The 20822-nt window shown below is 49.2% G+C and overlaps 2 protein-coding genes across 2 annotated transcripts in view; one reads left to right on the top strand and one right to left on the bottom strand.

The window, feature by feature from the left end:
• The window catches only part of MOV10 (Mov10 RISC complex RNA helicase), a 31033-nt gene extending 14806 nt beyond the window's left edge, over nt 1-16227 (top strand). The window contains exons 3-21 of the mRNA XM_042781960.1: nt 4775-4978; nt 5258-5493; nt 5684-5942; nt 8179-8313; nt 8984-9152; nt 9966-10120; nt 10587-10763; nt 10887-11034; nt 11466-11624; nt 11873-11976; nt 12129-12226; nt 12324-12540; nt 13484-13601; nt 13823-14014; nt 14260-14334; nt 15287-15412; nt 15496-15584; nt 15940-16061; nt 16136-16227. Coding sequence (XP_042637894.1) covers nt 4775-4978; nt 5258-5493; nt 5684-5942; nt 8179-8313; nt 8984-9152; nt 9966-10120; nt 10587-10763; nt 10887-11034; nt 11466-11624; nt 11873-11976; nt 12129-12226; nt 12324-12540; nt 13484-13601; nt 13823-14014; nt 14260-14334; nt 15287-15412; nt 15496-15584; nt 15940-16061; nt 16136-16227 — 2875 coding nt within the window. The remainder of the gene's footprint in view (nt 1-4774; nt 4979-5257; nt 5494-5683; nt 5943-8178; nt 8314-8983; nt 9153-9965; nt 10121-10586; nt 10764-10886; nt 11035-11465; nt 11625-11872; nt 11977-12128; nt 12227-12323; nt 12541-13483; nt 13602-13822; nt 14015-14259; nt 14335-15286; nt 15413-15495; nt 15585-15939; nt 16062-16135) is intronic.
• Nucleotides 16228-17291: 1064 nt separating this feature from the next.
• RHOC (ras homolog family member C) lies at nt 17292-19794 on the bottom strand. Its single transcript, XM_007949124.2, has 4 exons — nt 19495-19794; nt 18815-18935; nt 18371-18501; nt 17292-17465 (listed from the first exon to the last, which is right to left on the bottom strand). The coding sequence occupies exons 1-4, from the start codon at nt 19792-19794 to the stop codon at nt 17292-17294; spliced, it is 726 nt and encodes a 241-aa protein (XP_007947315.2).
• Between the last annotated feature and the right edge of the window lie 1028 nt (nt 19795-20822).

Below are 20822 nucleotides of genomic sequence, written 5' to 3'. Positions count from 1 at the left end.
ATAGGGAGACAGCTCAGGGGGCAGGAGTGCATGGAGGGATGGACACAGGGAAGAGGTAACTATGGGGAGGAAGTGGGAGGGGAGCTGTTGCATTGTAGTAAATTGAAGTCAGTGTCGTGAGACAAGTGTTTGTGAACTGCTGTATGGAAAGTGAATTTGCTCTGCAAATTTTCACCCAAATCAGAATTAAAAAAAAAAAAAAAAAAAAAAACGGCAGGAAAGGAAGAAAAGACCAAAATGGATGTCAGAAGAGACTCAGAAACTTCCTCTTAAAGGGAAAGCAGCCAAAGCAAATGGAAGAAATGGCAAGATAAAAGAGCTGAACAGAAGATTTCAAAGAGCAGCTTGAGAAGACAAAGGGGATTAGTATAATGAAATGTACAAAGACCTGGAGTTAGAAAAACAAAAGGGAAGAACACACTCAGCATTTCTTAAGCTGACAGAACTGAAGAAAAAATTCAACCCTCGCGTTGCAATATTTGAAAAATTCTGCGGGAAAAATATCAAATGATGCAGGAAGCATCAAAAGAAGATGGAAGGAATACACAATAACTGTATGAAAAAGAATTGGTTGACGTTCATCTATTTTGGGAGATAGCATATGATCAAGAACCAATGGAAGGAAGAAGTTGAAGCTTCACTGGCTTCCGCTTGAAGTTCGGTGAAAAAATGAGGCTCTAGAAATTGACAAAACACCCACTGAGCTGTTCCAACAAACTGATGCACAGTGCTAGAGGCACTTACTCATTATGCCAAGAAATTTGGAAGTCACCTATCTGGCCATCTGACTGGAAGAGATTCATACATGTACATATTCCAAAGAAAGGTGATCCAACACAATGTTGAAATTTTTGAACAATATCATTAATAGTACACAGAAGTAAAATCTTGCTGAAGATCATTCAAAAACTATTGCAGCAGTACATTGACAGGGAAGTTTCCAGAAATGGAAGCTGGATTCCAAAAAGGACATGGAATGAGGGATATTGTTGCTGGTGTCAGCTGGATCTTGGCTGAAAACAAAAAAGACCAGAAAGATGTTTACTTGTGTTTCATTGACTATGTAAAAGCATTCCACTCTGTGGATCATAACAAATTATGGATAACATTGAGAAGAATGGGAATTCCAGAATACTTAATTGTGCTCGTGAGAAACCTGTACGTAGACCAGGAGGCTGTTGAAACAGAATAAGGGGATGCTACGTGGTCTAAAATCAGGAAGGATGGGTGTTCTCAGGGTTCTGTCCTTTCACTATACTTAGTCTGCATGCTGAGAAAATAATCCAACAAGTTAGACTATATGAAGAAGAATGAGACATCAGTATTGGAGGAAGATTCATTAACAACCTGCAGTATGCAGATGACACAACCTTCCTTGCTGAAAGTGAAGATGATTTGAAGCACTTACTGATGAAAATTAAAGACTGTAGTCTACATTATGGATTATACCTCAACATGAAATGAAAATCCTTACAAATGGGCCGATAAGTAGAATCTCAATAAATGCAGGAAAGATTGAAGTTGTCAAAGATTTCATATTACTTGGATCCACTGTCAACACCCATGGAAGCAGCAGTCAAGAAGTCAGATGTCATATTGCACTGGTCTGCTGCAAAAGACCTCTTTAAAGTGCTGAAGAGCAAAGATATCTTTTTGAAGACTAAGGTTTACCTAACCCAGGCCATGGTATTTTCAGTTGCCTCATGTGCATATGAAAGCTGGACAGTGAATATGGAAGACTGAAGAAGAGCTGATGCTTTTGAGTTGTGGTGTTGGCAAAGAATACTGAAAGTACCATAGACTGCCAGAAAAACTAACAAATGTATCCCGGAAAAAGTGCAGCCAGAATGCTCCTTGGAAGTGAGAATGGCCAGACTTCATCTCACCTACTTTGGCCATGTTGTCAGAAGGGGCCATTCCCTGCAGCAGGATATAATGCTTGGTAAAGTGGAGGGTCAACAAAAAAGGGGAAGGCCAAAGAGATGGATTGACACAGTGGCTCCAACCATGGGCTCAGGTACAGCAGGTGTTGTGAGGATAGTGCACGAGCAGGCAGTGTTTCATCCTGTTGTATGTAGAGTTGCTATGAGTCGGAGCCGACCCAATGGCAGCTAACAACAAAAACAGCAAGGTGTCTGGGAGGGCTGCAGGCACCAAGGAGTATTCTCTTACTCTGAACCTTGCTTCTGTGTAGTCAGTTAAGTTTGTGGCCCGATTGATGGTGCTTAGTGATCCTGATGCCTGATTTTGAGACTTCCTCCTGATTCTCCTCCTCCCTCTCTTGAGGGTTCCTTCTCTGTTTTCTCTTCTTTGAGTTGTCCTGACCAGGACAATTCTCAGGCTACTCATACTCCCAGACACCTCCATGGTTTTATTTTTATTTACTTATTTTTATTACGTCTCTGTCTTTGGGAAACTATTATATATTCTGTGCAGCACTATTGTTGTACATCAGCGTTTCTGTGTGTTTTCATTCTTTCAATAAGTATTTTTAAATATTTAAAATATAGTGGGAATAGCCCTTGTAAACAAGCCATTGATTTGGGTCTTATCCTAGACTGCTCCCTCTTCCTAGCCTCCATCCCCCTCTCCTGGCAATCACCAAATTCTGCTAATTTTAATTCTGAATATTATCAAATCTGGCCCCTCTTCTTCTATCTTTACCACTGTCTTGTTCAGGCCCTTGTCATCTTTTAATTGGACTATTGCAATGGCCTTCTTCTAACTGGTCTCCCTGCCTACAGTCTTGCCTCCAGCAAATCCATCCTCCAATCCTGATGCCAGAGTGATCTGAAATGCAAATATGATCTTGCCACTCCCCTGCTTAAAACCCACCAACCGTGGTGGTTCTGTAACCACAGTTAGCCTCTGACGTGGGCTGAAAGTAAGTTGTTACTACTCCTACTACTGCTACTACTAGTACTACTGTTACTACTAATATGAATACTGATAATAGTAGCTAACATTTACTGCGCATTTTCTATTATGTTTTTAAGTAATTTATTTAAAAAAAAAATCAGAGCCAACTCAAAGTTTTCTGAATAGTCTTCCATTTGCTTGGGGTGAAGGAGTGGGGGCAGAGTTACAGGCAGGAGGCACCAGGGAAATGTTCATAACCACCAGTGATCTTAACTGTACCCTAGTGAGTGACCATGCAAATTTAGCTTTGTAGGTATTGCCTTAGTTCTTATGAACTAGGATTTCCTTTTGTTCCCTACAAAGCATTGAGGGAGGGTAGTCAGCTGTCCACATCTTAACTCTGTCCGTGAAGCATGTCATGCATGGGAATGTCCTACTCCGGGTACCAGTACAGCAGGGGGAGGGCTGTTGGCCTTCAGGGCCAAGTCCAGGCTTCTTGGCCTGGCATGTAAAACTGGCCATGACCTAGTCCCTGCCCATTTCTGCTGCCTCCTGCCACTACCTTCCTTGCACTTTTCACTGTAGTGCAGCCAAACTGTGATACTAATATAGCTCACCCTTACTGAGATCTCCTTATGTGCCAAGCACTGGGCTAAGTGGCTTACTACAGTGTCAATATCTCATGCAATCCTCACAACAACTCAGCAAGGTAAGTCTGTTGTTATCCCCATTTTATCAAAGAAGAAATCAAGGTCCTAAGAGGTGAAGTAATCCGAAGTGACCGAGATAGAGTGGCCAGTCGTCTCTCACTCACACACACAACCCCACACGTGTACATCCCATACACACACACAATGTGTTCTTTCATACATCTCCACCTTCGTCATGCTGTTGTCCCTCCACGTGGGATACTTGCCCTCCCCCTTGTGCCTGGCTAATGCCCCTTCATCCTCAGGAATCAATACTGATGCAGTCTCCTGGGGAAGCCTTCATGGCCACCCTCCTTTGCCCCCAGGCTAGTCTCAGTGACCCTCCTTGGCTTGATGAGCTGCCCTTGGAGGCTCCTGTCGTGCCCACGGTATCATACTGGAATTTATGTGTCCATTCTCTGCTTCTGGAGGTGGGGTCTGGGTCTTTTGCATCTTTGGATCCCCAGCATCTAGCCTAGTGTCTGGCACATAACGGGTCTCTGTAGGTGTTTGTTGAATTGACTAAACTGAATTCCAGGTGCTGAACCTTGGGCTATTGTCCTTCTGACCAGTTTTCCCTGTCTTCACCTTCTCTAGGCACAAAGCCAAGCTATTTGATCTCTGGAAAAGGATCCTTTCCCTTCCTGCTTGGGTTCCACCTGCACCCTTTGACTTCGGGTGGAAACTGCTGTCTGATCAGCCACCTTGCACACATACTCTGGACATCTGTGCTGTCTCTGGTCCCCTCTCTCATTCCTCGCCAACAGGCTGGACCCTACCTAGATCCACCACCTCTGAATCGTTTTATTCACCTTCCCCTTAGCCATAGTCCTTTTTGCTGGGTTGGTTGGTATTTTTTTCTGTCCCAAATCATTTTCTCAAAAACCTTCCTTCCTTTCTCTCTGTCTTCCCTTAGTCCTCCAAATTACCAGCCCATGATTGGGCTTCTCTCCTCAGAAATTCAAAATCCACAACCTGCTGTTTAAAACAATCATATCTTCTCTTAGAAAGTCCCGTGGCCTTCCCTTGAAACATTTAAAATTCCTAAGATTCCTGGCCTGAGTGTCTCTGTCTCTGGGCCCCCACTCCTGTTTTGCAGCAGGGCTGGTGTGTCCAGCACAGAACAAGCCCTCGGGTCCCCTCCCCCAGCTGCCTGCCCCTCAAGCCACCCTGCCTCCCACTGGCCCTGCCTTCCCTCACTTCCCAGTCTCCTCTGCTTCCGGCAGCTTTGGGACCCCCGCCCCTGGCTTCTCCTCCATGCTGTATGGAATGAAGATTGCAAATCTGGCCTATGTCACCAAGACTCGGGTCAGGTTCTTCAGTCTCGACCGCTGGACCGATGAGTGGTTCCCAGAAAAGAGGAAAATGAAGCTGGGCTCAGATATCAGCAAACACCACAAGTCACTGCTAGCGAAGATCTTTTATGACAGGTGTGTTGGTATGAGTGTGTATGTGTGTGTGACCCTGAATGCTGGGGGAAGGGAGCTCTATCTGAGGACACAAAGTGGGTTGCCTCAGGTTTGGGTAAGGTCTTTCCTTCAAGTAATCGGGGAAGAGGTAGGGAAAGAACTACTTGGTCTGGAAGGAGGAGATGGGTTTCCTAAGCATGGCTGGCATTTTGCCAACTTCCCCAGCTGAAAACTCCCCAGGGTAACTCCTAGTCCAGGCCCTTCCAGTCCCAGCCCCCCCTTGACTTTTACTTTCTCTAGGTCTGAGTATCTTCATGGGAAACATGGGGTGGACGTGGAGGTCCAGGGGCCCCATGAAGCCCGAGATGGGCAGCTCCTTATCCGCCTGGATTTGAACCGCAAGGAAATACTGACACTGAGGCTTCGGAATGGAGGAACCCAGCCTGTTACCCTCACCCATCTCTTCCCACTCTGCCGGACATCCCAGTTTGCCTTCTACAATGGAGACCGGGAGTTGCCCTGCCTACTGGGTCCAGGTGAGCAGGTTTCCAAAGGAAGGAGCCTCTGGTGGTCAGAGCTTGCCCTAAAAAGGGCTGGTGCTTTGGGAAATATCCTGTCACTGTCTAGTGGGCTTTTGGCATTGGGGTGGCGCTATTTGGGAGGAGTGTCTAGGGTGGGGATGATGCTGGTTGAAGGACCTCCATTCACTTAACAATTCTCCCTTAGGTGAATATTACGAACTCCATGTCCACTGTAAAACCAGCTTTGTGGGCTACTTTCCAGCCACGGTGCTCTGGGAGCTCCTGGGACCTGGGGAGCCAGGTTCAGAAGGAGCAGGCACTTTCTATATTGCCCGCTTCTTGGCTGCTGTGGCCCATAGTCCCCTGGCAGCACAGCTGAAGCCCACAACTCCCTTCAAGCGGACCCGGATTGCTGGAAACCTTGTGACAACCAACCGGATAGAAGAAGGAGAGAGACCTGACCGGTAACTCCTCCTCCCTCCAACCAGTCCAGGCTGGTAGTCTCCCAGCCTCAACAGTGTGGGCCCTTGGGAAGAGCACAGAATTGGGAGCCAGAGCTCCCTTTTCTGACTGGCTTCCATCACTTGTCATGAGACCAGAGGCAGAGATCCTAACTTGTCAGAAAGTTGCACATGGACCTCAGATCTGAGGACAGTGAAAAAATGTTAAATGTGTTCATCTGTGTGATGGACTACCCAGAGGCCCCATTGTAGACACCTCTTTTTGACATAACTCAAAAAGAAAACAACCTCAAACTCATTGCCATTGAGTCGATTCCACTCATAGCGACCCCTCCTTGGGTTTCTGAGGTGGTAACGCTATGGAAGTATTGCCCAGTCTTCCTTCCAAGGAGTAGCTGATGGGTTTGAACTGCTACCATGACTAGATATTCACAAATCATTGAGTTAAAAAAGCAAACTCTACAGGGTACTATTACAATAGTACTTCCACAATTAGACCATTGTGCTCTTTTTGTTTAGATTGTTATCAGTTGCCTTCAAGTCAGCTCCAACTTTTGGCAACTCTGTGCAACAGAATGAAATGTTGCCTGGTCACCAGTATGCTCAAGTCCAATGTTGCCTTCCAACCTCAAAAAAACTCACTGCTATCAAGTTGAGTCTGATTCATAGTGAGACCCCTCCTTGGGTTTCTGAGTCGGTATCTGTACGGAAGTAGATTGCCCGATCTTCCTTCCAAAGAGTGGCTGGTTGGTTTGAACCACCAGGCTTCTGGTTAGCAGTCAAATGCCTTAGGCACTATGCCACCAGAACTCCCACCTTCCAACCTAGGGAGCTTATATGTATATAATACAGATTTACCAAAAAAAAAAAAAAAAAAAGTCTTGAAGACTACTGTTCTGGTTACCTGCTTCCGCTCTGATGAGAAAATATACCACAAATGGGATGACCTTAACAAACAGTTTATTCTTACAATTTGGAGGCTTTAAGTCCAAATTCAGAGTGCCAGGCTCTAGGGGCTTGGTGAAAGCCCCTCAACCTTGGGGTCCAGCTCTGCCTCCTGCTCCCAGCCCACTGGAGCTTTTGAGGCCTTTCTTCACTCAGACAGCTGCTGGCTGCTGAGGCTGGAAGCCCCAAAGTTGACAAGTAAAAAGGCACAGTCCTGATGTTACCAGACCACATGGCAGGCCATTTTAAGTCTCAAGGTCAGCAGAGCATGGCAGACTGCTGAGCAACGACACGGCTACGTGCAGGGTTCAAGCATGCCAAAGGCTGGAGACCATTCCCAAGGCTTCTCCTTATATACAGGAAACAGACCACATTCCCTAAGGCAGCTACTCAGTTGCTCCCAGTAGATTCCACCATGGAGTTGATTACCAGTCTCATCATGGGGAATACTACATCCAGCTGCCCAGCCACTCAACCAGGCCTATCCAAGTTGACATACAAACATAACCATCACAACTACCAAAAAGTTAATATTGGTTATTTTTAGGTAATGGTGGGAATGTTATTTATTTACTCATTAATTACTTAATTTCTGATTTTTTTTCCCCCTTCATGAGCATGTAGGGGCTCTAGTGGTGCAATGGTTAAGCACTTGGCTGCTTACTGAAAGGTTAGTGGTTCAAATCTACCATCCACTCTATAAGAGAAAGACCTGATAGTCTGCTCCCATAAAGATTACAGCCTAGGAAACTCTATGGAGCAGTTATACTCTGTGTGTAGAGGCATTATGAATTGAAATCAATTTAGCAGCTTGTAATAAAGACAGTGAAAATGTATTAAACCAAAAAACCAAACCCATTGCTGTTGAGTTGATTTTGACTCATAATGACCTTTTAGGACAGAGTAGAACTGTTCCATAGAGTTTCCTAGGCTGTATAATCTTTATGGAAGCAGAGTGCTACATCTTTCTCCCATGGAGTGGCTCTTGGGTTAGAACTGCCCATCTTTCAGTTAGCAGCTGAGTGCTTAACCACTGTCACCAAGGCTCCTTGAACATGTATTACTTACTTGATATTTTAAAAATGTTTCCCAGTATCATGATTCCCAGAATGAGAATGGTCCTGTGAGTAGCCCCATAAGGCAGTGAGTCTGCACCTTGGGTATAGGCTATGACCACCTTTCAGCGATAGTACAGTAGAAGGGCTTCAGTCACTATCCAGGGAGGGGCCCCTCAGAGTCTCTGAGGGTGAGTGGTTTCGGTGTTGGTGACTGCTTTTCTCCCTGACTCCTGCAGTGCTAAGGGCTATGACCTGGAGCTAAGCATGGCACTGGGGACATATTACCCACCGCCCCGCCTCAGACAGCTGCTCCCCATCCTTCTTCAGGGAACAAGTATCTTCACTGCCCCAAAGGAGATAGCTGAGATCAAGTGAGTGGCACCTCGCTCCCACCCCGGACTCTTCCTGGTTTCTTCCCCTTCAGCTGTTTTATAGCTCTTTTCCTGCTGGCTTCTTCCCATGACCCCAGTATCTGCATCCTCAGCCTTCTAGGCTCTCTCCATTCATTCATTCATTCATTCATTCACTTACTGAGCACCCACCGTGTGCCAGGCAATTTTCTGGTGCAGGGATATAGTAACAAACATGACAAATAATTTTTATGTAGCAATAAGTGCCCTGAAGAAAACGAAAACAGGGTAAGAACATGAGGTGGTTCTGTTTTGTAGAGGACCATTAGGTGTGGCCTCTTTGAGGAGGTGACATGTGAACAAGACATTTGAATGAGGGAAGGGTGGAGTCATAGGATGATCTGGAGGAGAGTGCTCCAGCCCATTGGATCCACAGTACAAATGCCAAGACGGGACTGAGGTAGGGGCAGGGCATCAAAAGGAGTGAGAGCAGCCAGGGTTCCCTTCTTCAAGGCCTCTGATCTCTATCTACTTTGCTACCCTTCTAGTCTCCCCTGCTCCCAGATGTTCATTTCCACCCACCCCCACCCACTCCCATCCCAGCAGATGGGAGAGGGTAATGCTTCTAGACATAGGTGTTGCCTGACCCATCCTGTTCCCACTCCCTCCTGTCTCCAACCATCACTGCCAGGGCCCAGCTGGAGACAGCCCTAAAGTGGAGGAACTACGAGGTGAAGCTCCGGCTGCTGCTGCACTTGGAGGAGCTGCAGATGGAGCATGACATCCGGCACTATGACCTGGAGTCTGTGCCCATGACCTGGGACCCTGTGGACCAGAACCCCAGGCTGCTCACACTGGAGGTCGGGGCCTCAGATCGGGTGCAAGGAGGGTGGGCTTAGGATAGCCAACCCAGGAGACTTTGGGCAGTGTATTGTTCCTGGCAGCAGGGCCAAACGAGGAAAAGCGAAGTTATTCCTTGCGTAGAAGGCTCAGCAGGAATTAGGATGGGCATCCTATTCACAGAACATGATGTCAGAGCAGGACAAAGGGGAAGACCTGAGTTCTAATCTAGACTTTGTTACCACCAGCTGTGTGGCCATGGGCAGGGCCCTTGCTCTCTCTGAGCCCTCCTTCCGTCATCTGAGCAGCACAGAGCTGGACTAGATAATTATCAGAGCCCTTTCCAGCTCTTGGATTTGAATGTGTACATACAAGTCCAGAATTACATGTGGGAATGGATTCCTGCACACAGGTTCTGAAAAAGAAACCTTATGAGAGAGGGGGTGAGGATGACCAAGCAAAGATTCCTGCAGGAAATGGGTTTTGAACCAGATTATAAAGGCATAGTATGAACTAACTACGCCAAGAGGGCAATAGCTGGGCAGGGAAGCTGGCTCCAAGTTCTGAACTCATGCGCCGGGGGGTTCCAGGATTCATGGGCTCAGCATCTCTGACCAGCTTGGGAAGACTTGTCTTTTCCTCTGACTTTTGCTATGCCTGGTAAGAAGCAAAAGAGCATAAGGGAGGCAAAACTCCCCACATCTTGCAGTAGAAGGATGGTGGAACCTCAGTCCTTGTCCCTTGGAGGAGGAGGAGGAGGTCTGGAGAACTTGGGATTAGGCCCTCCAGTGGCCATCCCTGGGATACAACTTGCTTATGTTCAAACCCCATAGGTTCCAGGGGTGACCGAGAGCCGCCCCTCAGTCCTGCGAGGTGACCACCTGTTTGCCCTTTTGTCCTCTGAGATAGACCAGGAGGACCCCATCACCTACAAGGGCTTTGTGCACAAGGTAGAATTGGACCGTGTCAAGCTGAGCTTTTCTATGAGGTAGGTGTTGGGGGAACCCTAAGCTGCCAGAAGAGTCTGTAGGCTTCTCTCTGAGGCCTGGGGAGGGAGGGGTATTTCTCCCTGAGATAAGTGGGACCCAAGGGCTAGGGCAGGGGGCCCATGAGCTGCCTCAGGGGAGTCCCCCTGGGTGGTGCAAATGGTTAAGTGCTCAACTACTTACCAAAAGTTGGCAACTTGAACCCACTCAGAGGCATCTTGGAATAGAGGCCTGGTGGTCTGCTTCCAAGTAATCCTTTCTTGAAAACCCTGTAGAGTGCAATTTTACCCTACACCTACGGGTTGTTTTTGTTTTGTTTTGTTAGGTTTTTTAGCTGCCTCAGCTGCTCTCTGTCCTAGAGGACTTTACATGGAGGGAATAGAGTAAGGGTAGACCAGGAAGGAGCCTGGCCTTTCATTTTTCATTCACCTATCTGTAACTCTCCTCCTTTCTCTCCCTTCCCCACAGCCTCCTGAGCCGCTTTGTGGATGGCCTGACCTTCAAGGTGAACTTCACCTTCAATCGCCAGCCCCTGAGGGTTCAGCATCGTGCCCTGGAACTGACAGGGCGCTGGCTGCTGTGGCCCACGCTCTTCCCTGTGGCCTCCCGTGGGGTCCCACTGCTGCCCTCGGATGTGAAGCTCAAGTGAGACTGTGGGCAGGGGAGCTCTGAGGCTACTTGGAGGGGAGGGGAGGAGTCAGGCTGGAGTCAGGGAGGCTCGTGGGACACTGGATGACGCCAAGCTGGTGTTCCCGGCCTCTCTGCCAGGCTGTATGACCGGAGTCTGGAGTCAAACCCAGAGCAGCTGCAGGCCCTGAAGCACATTGTTATGGGCACCACACGTCCAGCCCCCTACATCATCTTTGGGCCTCCAGGGACTGGCAAGACTGTCACCTTAGTGGAGGCCATCAAGCAGGTGGGGCCTGAGCATAGACTGGGGTCTGTACTCTGACTCCTCCTAGCATCAAGCATTTTCCCTAGATTCTGACTCCCTCCAGCTCCCTGAATGCCCCTACCTCTCAGCAGGAATCAGAAGGGGAGGTAGAAAGTTAGGGCCTAGTATGGCTGTGGGTACTGTTGTACAGGTTGAGCACTACAACTATTAGAGTCACCATTCACATTTCAGTCGTCATACCTATCTCCATTTATTGCAACAGTTTTCCAGCATTAATACACTATTTGACGAGGAGGGACCTGGGGATCAGAACTTTCCTTTTGTGTCACTACCTCTCTCAGCTATGGGAGACAGACACCACAACTGCCCCAACCTGAGTCATGACTCAATCTCTCCCTATACCCCTAGAAACCCTGAAGCTGCTTCCCATACTGTGCTTATCCCCATTCCAGGTGGTGAAGCACTTGCCCAAAGCCCACATCCTGGCCTGTGCTCCATCTAACTCAGGGGCTGACCTCCTCTGTCAGCGGCTCCGGGTTCACCTGCCCAGTTCCATCTACCGTCTCCTGGCCCCCAGCCGGGATATTCGCATGGTACCCGAGGACATCAAGGTACCTGGGGAAGTGCAGAGGGGCAGCAGATGGCCGGATGCCAGGAAGACTCAGGGCAGATGCTGGGAAACTAGAAGACATGTTGATACTCCTGTGTGACCTTGGGTGGGTCAGGACCCCTCCCTGGGCCTGAGTTTCACTGACTAAAGTGCAGGAGATGAATACAATTGCCAGGGAGGCACAGAGCCAGGCTGAGTGTGAGAATGGGTGGAGCTAAGCTGATTGTCCTTTGCCTTCACAATCCACAGCCTTACTGTAACTGGGATACAAAGAAGGGGGATTATATTTTTCCCGCCAAGAAGAAGCTGCAGGAATATCGTGTCTTAATTACCACCCTCATCACTGCCAGCAGGTGGGGAGTGTGTATCTTTGTGTACCTTAATCATATGTGTAAGTAAAGGGGCAACAGTCTGGGGAGTGAGACCAGGGAGCAATGAGGGTGAGCATTCAGGTTTGGAAATCAGATGCCTGAGTATGACCCCTGCCTGCCCTGAAACCTCCCAGGTTGGTCTCTGCCCAGTTTCCCATCAGTCACTTCACACATATCTTCATCGATGAGGCTGGCCATTCCATGGAGCCTGAAAGTCTGGTGGCTATAGCAGGTGAGGCGCTCAGAGTGGGCTGTGGGTATGCCACCCTGCACGGGGTGGGGGAGGTCTTACCACTTACTTTCCTCCCCACACCACCCCTGCCTCCCAGGACTGATGGAAGTCAAGGAAACAGGAGATCCAGGAGGGCAGCTGGTGCTGGCAGGAGACCCTCGGCAGCTGGGGCCTGTGCTGCGCTCCCCACTGAGTCAGAAGCACGGGTTGGGGTACTCGCTGCTAGAGCGGCTGCTCACCTACAACAGCCTGTACAAGAAGGGCCCCAGTGGCTACAACCCCCAGTTCATAACCAAGCTGCTACGTAACTACAGGTATTCCCACCAGAAAAAACAAACCTGTTGCCATCAAGTCTGACTCCTTACAGCCCCGGTGTTACAAAGTTGAGCTATAATCTTTACGGAAGCAGGTCACTGGGCTTGTGTGTGTGTGTGTGTGTGTGTGTGTGTGTGAACCTACTGGGTGGGTTCAAACTGCCAACCTTTATGTAGACAGCCGATCTAAAACCGTTTGCGCCACCCAGGCTCAAGATGTATGATGCAGATAGACTATAAATTGGAAGGTAGGAGGCCTCCTTTCTAGCTCCATCACTGCTACTCATTGGCTGTGTGACTTTAGCAAATGGCTTCTCGCTGGGCCTTTTGGTTTATTTACCTATTAGGAGATGATCAGTGGTTCCCAGACATTGAGATGTCTGATGTGGGTCCCAGATGAAGTTTCCAGGAACTCCAATGAGAAATGAGAAAAATAGGGACGATTTAGTAAGTTTTTCAAAAATCTGTTGATCAAATTAAAGAGCTATTCTTCGTTTAGTAAATGGGTTAATACATCTAACATGCTTAGATGAGTTCCAGGCAGTTACTAAAAACTCAGTAGATGTTAGCTATTGCATTATTCTCTTATTTTGGGTTTAACACATTATGTCATGAAATAATGGTGATAGCAGATGATTCTTGTTTTTGAAATGTCCTTCCTTAACAAAACTGAAATCTGAGAATGGGTCTCAATATTTTGGTTTTTAAATTTGACTGGTTCATGTAATCTATGGATGAGATATTCCCTGGAAACATTTGGTTCTGTTTTCTATGGTTGATGGTACCTGGTTCTTGAGAAACACTCAGTAGACACTGTAGGTGAATGTGTCCTGCAGTCCACTGGACAGGAAGGTAGGAGAATGTGTGTGGAACTGGAGCCAGCAGAGCAAGGGTCCTCAAAAAAAGTAATCCAGCCCTCTTCCTTCCTCTTCCTGCCTCCTAGATCTCACCCCACCATCTTGGACATTCCTAACCAGCTATATTATGAAGGGGAGCTGCAGGCCTGTGCTGACATTATGGATCGAGAACGCTTCTGTCGCTGGGAAGGTCTGCCTCGGCAGGTGAGGCCAAGCAGGACAAGAGCTTAGGCGTCCTCTCCCTCTACACCAGCTTCCCTCTTACTGTGAAGGGGCACGGCAGGAGAAGGCTCTGAGTGGAAGCCGTTGGTCCCTCCTTCTGTCACCTTGGCCTGGAATTCCAGATCCTCTGGGAGAGTCTGGGGGTGGAAGGGAAGGAAAGCTGGGAGGTCTGGCTGCGAGTTTCTTCTGATCACTATGTCCAGGGCTTTCCCATCATCTTTCACGGTGTAATGGGCAAGGATGAGCGTGAGGGCAATAGCCCGTCCTTCTTCAACCCAGAAGAGGCCGCCACAGTGACTTCCTACCTGAAGCTGCTCCTGGCCCCCTCCTCCAAGAAAGGCAAAGCCCGCCTGAGCCCCCGAAGCGTGGGCATCATCTCCCCATACCGGAAGCAGGTTAGGCCCCCAGTTTCTCAGTCTTCTGCCCTTCCCGCAAGGATACCTTCTTAATCATAGACCACTAGGATGAGGTTCCAGGAGCTGGGCACTACTGGTCCCTGTCAGACGAACACGTGGGGCAGGTGCCCCCTCCTCATTTCTCCCAGCTTCCTGGGAAGGGGTGGCACACTGGCCTTCCTGACTGGCTCCCTCTTGCATTGGGATATCCGCATGAGAGAAGGGTACCTGTCCCCTCCTTTCAGGTGGAAAAAATCCGTTATTGCATCACAAAACTTGACAAGGAGCTTCGGGGACTGGATGACATCAAGGACTTAAAGGTGAATCACCACTATTCCACATTTGCTCCCTGTGGTTTACCCCCAGCTTCCCCAGTCTTCTAAAAACCTCCTCGGGCTCCTGCCCTGCTGCTGCAGCCCAGCCCATGTCCCTTGCACACCCTGCTGCCTTGAGACATAGCTGGGGCTTTCCCCAAGACTCTTACTCCTGGATACCCCAACTTGTAGGATGGCGTTGAGAGGCTTGCATTTTTAAAAGTACTTCAGGTAATTCGTATAATCAGGGAGGTTTGAAGCTGCTGTCTCGAGGATAAAGTCCAAACCCCAGGGCTCACCAGGCCTGGCATCCCCCTGCTCCTTTCCAGCCTCATGTCTCCCTGCTCTCATTTCCATCCTTTGGGTCAGGCAGTAGCTTGACTCTTTCTTTAAGGAGGTTGGTTCTCAACCCTGGCTATAGATAAGAATCACCTAGAGAGCTTTCAACACTGCCAGTGTCAGAGCCCCACCCAGCCAAATAAAACAGTTATCTGGGGGCAGAGCCAGGGCACTGGTATTTCTTACAGTACCTCAGGTGATTAATGTTCAGCCAGGGTTGAAAGCCACTGCATGAAGATTTAGAGGTCTGTGCCTTGGAAATACTGATTTAGGTCTGGGTTAGGGCCCTAGGTTGTATTATTTTTAACAAGCACTTGGTCATTATCTTCAGGAAAGTTTGAAAACACTGCTGTGAGACACCTTGTTCTTTGTAAAGCTGTTTTCTCTGCCTCGCATACTTTCCAGCCCCTACTCCTTGAACTGGATTCATCCTTCTCTTTACCTGGACCCTGCCAGGTTGGCCAGCATCACAGCATTCACTCCACTTACCTATAATTGCCTGGTGACTTATCTGTGCCCTCCTTGGAGTCCAAGCTCCCTAAGGCAGGGGCAGTCCCTCTGACTCACCTTTGAGCCTCTTGGTCTCAGGCACCACCTCTGCCTCTCTCTCCTCCTCCAGGTGGGCTCCGTGGAAGAGTTCCAAGGCCAAGAACGCAGTGTCATCATCATCTCCACCGTACGAAGTAGCCAGAGCTTTGTACAGCTGGATCTGGACTTTAACCTGGGTTTCCTTAAGAACCCAAAGGTTGGTGGCCTGGTGGGTGGCAGGAATTCTTCCTTCCTTTAGGACCTTTCCTTTCCCGTGATCCAAATACTTCTTCCTTCCAGAGGTTCAACGTGGCTGTGACTCGGGCCAAGGCTTTGCTCATCGTAGTGGGCAACCCCCTTCTCCTGGGCCATGACTCCGACTGGAAAGCGTGAGCATTACCACCCTCTAATTCCCTTGGTGGCCATGACCCCTAGCCTAGGGCAGATATATCTTACTAAGCATCTCTTTGTGGCTCACTTCATACTCACTTCTGTTCATCTGTACAACATCCCCATTTTATTTGTAAGTTAACTGACAATTCAGAGGTTACAGGTGAGGAAACCCTATGGAGCAGTTCTACTCTAACAGGGGCACTGTGAGTCAAAATCTATTAAATGGCAAGCAAGAAACAACTTGCCCAAAGGCACACAGCTCTTATCAGACTAAGGCTTAGCCTCCAGCCTTTGCTAGTGCTCCCAAGCCAGGACAGTACAGAGACAGACACGTATCCCTGTACCCCACAGATTCCTGGAGTTCTGTAAAGAAAATGGGGGATATATTGGTTGCCCCTTCCCTGCTAAACTGGACCTGCAAGAGGGACAGAACTTACTCCAAGGTCTGAGCAAGCTCAGCTCCTCTACCTCAGGTATGGCTGGGCCAGGTAGGGGACAGGGCTGGAAAAGGAAGTAAGGCAGACAGAGCCCACCTCTTGCTTTCTAGGGCCTCACCGTCAAGACTACCTCCCCTCGGATCGGGAGGGTGAGGGGGGCCTAGCCCTGCAAGTGGAGCCAGCCTGGAGGAATGAGCTCTGAAGACACAGCCACAGGCCTTCGCACACCAGCCAAGCCTTAACCGCCTGACCCACAACCAGAACCCTGCCTGAACTAGAACCCAGCTGAGCTGCCCCCCATGGGACAGGAGGCTGGGGTAGGGAGTTTACAACCCAAGCCATTCCACCCCCTCCCCTGCTGGGGAGAATGACACATCAAGCTGCTAACAATTGGGGGGAAGGGGAGGAAGAAAACTCTGGAAACAAAACTTGTTCTATGCAAAAGCCTCCTGTCTTCTCCGCTGGGCCCCTCAGCTTCCCTAGAGCAACCTAACTGACCTGCTGCTGGAGAGGGTTAGACTGTCACACCCTGCCTGGGGCCACACCCCCTTCCATCTAGAGCTGGGGAGGAAACCCAGTGGGAGGTGGCAGGGAAGCCACCCACAGCTTTCTAAGTTTAGCCACAGCTACAAGTAGACCACTCCCCTCACCGGCCTCTTAGGCCAAGAGCCAGGCATGACCTCATCCTTTACTCCAAGTCTCCACCCTGCCGACCCACTTGCCTGCCTGGGAGTTTTGCCTTTGCAGAGTGGCCAGCCTGGCAAGCAACCTGAAAGGAAGAAATGGGAATCCAAGCTGGCAGCCAAGGCTGGGACCAGGAAAGACAGGAAGCTGCCACACATGTATTGGAGCCTGTGTCTTTTATTCATGCCCCCCACAAAGTATAGTCAGAGACAAACCCCAAAAGCAGGGGCTGGGAACTCTGGTTACATCCTGCAAGTCCCCTGCCCCAGACACTCTTCTGTGAGCCACAAGTGGATAAAGTGCTGGTGTGACAGATCCTCCAGGGAAGCCCAAAGGGAATAAGAGCCCCACCCCTGAGGCAACAGGGACTCCAAAAGGGCAGGACACAGGCCTAGGTTCCCAGAGGGCTGGGAGGAGGGCCTACCACCACCACTGGGGCTAGGGAAGCACAGTGCAGTCCTGGGCTGGAGGGAATTGAAAAAGGGTGCCTTCAGCAAGAGTCATGATGGCAGGGTGGGAAGGGGGATGGTTTCTACACACTTATTGGGGGAGGGAGAAACAGGTAGGTAGGCTTTAGGGTTCTCAAAGAATGGGACAGCCCCTCCGACGCTTATTTTTGCGGACCTGGAGGCCTGCGCGAGTGGCCATCTCGAATACCTCCCGTACTCCCTCCTTAGTCTTGGCTGAGCACTCCAGATAGCCAAAGGCACTGATCCGATTTGCCATATCCCGGCCTTCCTCAGACCTAACAGGCTCCTGGGAAGACAAGGTGAGAGGTCAGAGGAAACTAGGGATTAGGGGTACCTCTTACCATCTCACTGATTTAAGTGTAGTACTAAAACAAATACCTCCTATAGCCCTGACCCACACAAGACACCGGTCACCTTGGTCAGCTTCTGAAAAAAGGATCCAAGGCAATCATGTTTATATTCAAAATTCTCATCTATTCCTGTCATCTCTCATCCAACCTTATGCTCCACACACTTTTCTTTCCCGAATGGACGTGTGCCACTAATCTCCCTGGTTCCATTCTCACTTTCCTCCAAACCATCCTTGGGCTGCCAGAATTAAGTTTTCTAACATGCAGAGTTGACCACAGTTTAAATCCTTACCATAATTATCCTCACAGGATAGCCCACATTACTTACCCTGACAGCTTTCTCCAATAAACTGGTCTTCTGGCTATAGAGAGCTACTCACCAGGCCCCCAAACAAGCTTTCCCTCAGCCTCTAGACCTTCCAAACACTTAAGCATTCACATTCATGGCAGTCCCCTCCCCTTTATCCCCCCAAGGTGTTCTCCAATGGTACCAGCTGAATCTAAGTGAGGTATCTATTTTAAGAAGCTGTCTCTCTAAAGGCAAATTTTCCTGTTCATCTTAATAGCCCCTGCTCCTAGGACAGAATGGACAAACTGGACTAAATGAACATGACAGGTGACCTTGGACAAGTCACTTCATTCTCTTGACAATTTCACTGGAAATTACTCAGGATACTTCCATCCCTCCCTCACCAGGAAGCAGATGTTTGGGGATGTAGCCACCGTAGTTGCCTCTAGCACAGGGTGGTCAGCTGGAGAAAAGCTCCCTTCCCCACCCATCCACAATCCCCCAGAAAGTACTGTCCTCTCCAAATGCTCCCGGCTCAACAGCCCCACTCACCTGCTTCATTTTGGCCAGCTCTCTCCTGGTATGCTCATCTTGCCTCAGATCCTTCTTATTCCCCACTAGGATGATAGGCACGTTGGGGCAGAAGTGCTTCACCTCTGGGGTCCACTTCTCAGGAATGTTTTCTGCACAAATATGTCCCCACAAGTGCTGGAAGCACTACTTGGGCTAGAAAGCACCCCCCTGGGGCTGCATCTCCCCAGAACAGTCTATTCAGCATGAAGGTCCCTTTCACAGCTCTAAGTCCCTCACCCTCCACACCTTCCCCTGAGCCAGTGACACAGGCCAAAGTTCCACAGTGAAAGGCTAACAGGGCCCCCATACCGCTACCTCCCAAGCTTCTGAAGATGGCTGACAACAGGCCAAGGCAAGTGCCACATCTGGTAATTCCAAAGGGTTCTCGATCCCCTACTCCGAACACCCTCTCCCCAATCTCACCTAGGCTGTCAGGGCTGTCGATGGAGAAGCACATGAGAATGACATCAGTATCTGGGTAGGAAAGAGGCCGTAGGCGATCATAGTCTTCCTGCCCAGCTGTGTCCCATAGAGCCAGCTCCACCTGACACACACACACTGTTTGAGTAGCTAGCCCAAGTACCCTAGTTGCCACAATACAACCCTACTACCCAGAGGCCCTCTGAAAACACTGATCCTTTAGGCTCGCCAAACAGCTAATCCTTGGACACCTGCTACATACCTGGGACTGTGCTGGACACTGCCACAAACCATAAACTAGGCACATTTTTCTAAAATCATAAGATACCTATGTTGAACCTTTGTGCAGAGGTCAGGCAGCAGTTTGAGTTGCCACCGTGAATATCATTATTTCATTTTCACAACAACCCTTTGAGGGCAGTCTTACCATCATCCCCATTTTGTAGATGGGGAAGTTTAACAGAGGCTAAGGGTCTTAGGCCAGACTACAGAGCAAGTATGTGGTAGAATCAGGAGATGTACCCAGATTTTCAAAGATTCCAGTTTCGTTTCCTAACTCTTACTCACTCCAGCTGGGAGAATGGAGCAAGGAAGTGTGTGGGTGGTGAGGAAGCACATACGAGGTCCAAAAGTAACAGGGCAAAAAGTTCCAAGGGAGATGGGACAGGGCTCTTCGCCTTCACCTGCTTGCCATCCACCTCAATGTCTGCAATGTAGTTTTCAAAGACGGTAGGGACGTAGACCTCTGGGAACTGATCCTTGCTGAAGACGATGAGGAGGCAGGTCTTCCCACAGGCACCATCGCCTACAATCACCAGCTTCTTTCGGATTGCAGCCATGGCTGGGGCTGGCAGGAAAGAAGTACTGGGGATTTGGGAAAAAGGCAACAAGTCCAGAAGCACTTCTTTGGGGCCTCTGAGAACCCTTTGGAAACAGGCAGACGCAAAGGAAGGGAGGGGAGGGAAAGGAGCTTGCTCAGGCATGTTCTTGACAAGAACCAATATTCAGGCAACAGAGTTTGAAATTCCTAATGTCTGGGTCAGGGACAGGTCTCCCCAGATGGGTTGGAATACAGAAGTAGGAGGTGGAAGAACCTACTTTGAAGCCAAAAAACATGACTTGGTCTAATCCACTCACCAACTGGCACCTTGCACATCTAGAGAGGTGCTCAGAGATCACAGACAAGTCCAGCGGAGCCAGCTTGTCTCTGTTTTACATATCAGGGTTTCAGACTTCACTTGTTACTAGGATTTTGATACTTTAATAATCAAATTAGGTCCAAACTAGAAGAGACTCACTCAGCATGACCTGCGCCAGACCAGTCACAGACCAGGAGTCCCTCTCATAGACCACAGGGTAGCAGGACCTGCCATTAGGTGGTGAGTGGGTAAGGGAAAGAATATTTATCCAGTGTCTAGATGCCAGGCACTATGTTGGGCATTTAGACAAAAATTAGCTCCTTCAGTCCTCAGAAGCCTGGAAGGTGAACAGTACATTTCCCATTTCAACAAACTTGGAAACTGAAGCTCAATGAAGTCAAGACGTGTTCAGAGTCAAGGTACATAAACATAGGTACAGAACTCAAAGCAGGGCTGTGTGACTCTGGTGTCTGCCTTTTATACCTATCACTCCAGAAGTAGGAAGGAGAGTAGCAGGGAAACCCAGACAGAGGGCAGCGGCAGCAGCCAGCCTGTTTCCCTTACCCACCCCAGCCCAGTCCCCAAGTCCCAAGTCACACAAAGGAGGCTCAGTCCTGGCAGTGCCCACAGTACACATTCAGGCAGCTTGTCTTCCTCCCGGGCCTGGCAGCAACACTGGGTCACTCAGCCCCAGGCAGGGGACAATGACCACACTGTAGGCAGTCACGCATCCACTGAAGTAGAGTGACTGGGAATAATCCACTAGGGATCACCTCCACCCACTCCCTGGAACAGCCCCTTCCTCCCCTTTGTCTAGCTCACCCCAAGGCCCTGCCCACCCCTCCCTGTGACTCAGGGCAAGGAGTCAGCTT

Source organism: Orycteropus afer, unplaced genomic scaffold (assembly GCF_000298275.1).
Source record: "Orycteropus afer afer isolate SDZICR_OR568_19922 unplaced genomic scaffold, OryAfe1.0 scaffold00010, whole genome shotgun sequence".
In the NCBI taxonomy this organism is placed as follows: Eukaryota; Metazoa; Chordata; class Mammalia; order Tubulidentata; family Orycteropodidae; genus Orycteropus; species Orycteropus afer.
Note: the sequence above shows the minus strand (reverse complement) of the source record. Positions and strands in the feature narration are given on the sequence as shown.

Excerpts from the sequence above, each read along its gene's own strand:
- RHOC (XM_007949124.2), bottom strand. The coding sequence starts at position 19,794 with ATGCCTGAGCAAGCTCCTTTCCCTCCCCTCCCTTCCTTTGCGTCTGCC. Across the intron at positions 18,502-18,814 it reads CGACAGCCCTGACAGCCTAG|AAAACATTCCTGAGAAGTGG; the intron begins GTGAGATTGGGG and ends ATATTTGTGCAG. Across the intron at positions 17,466-18,370 it reads AGCTGGCCAAAATGAAGCAG|GAGCCTGTTAGGTCTGAGGA; the intron begins GTGAGTGGGGCT and ends TTGTCTTCCCAG.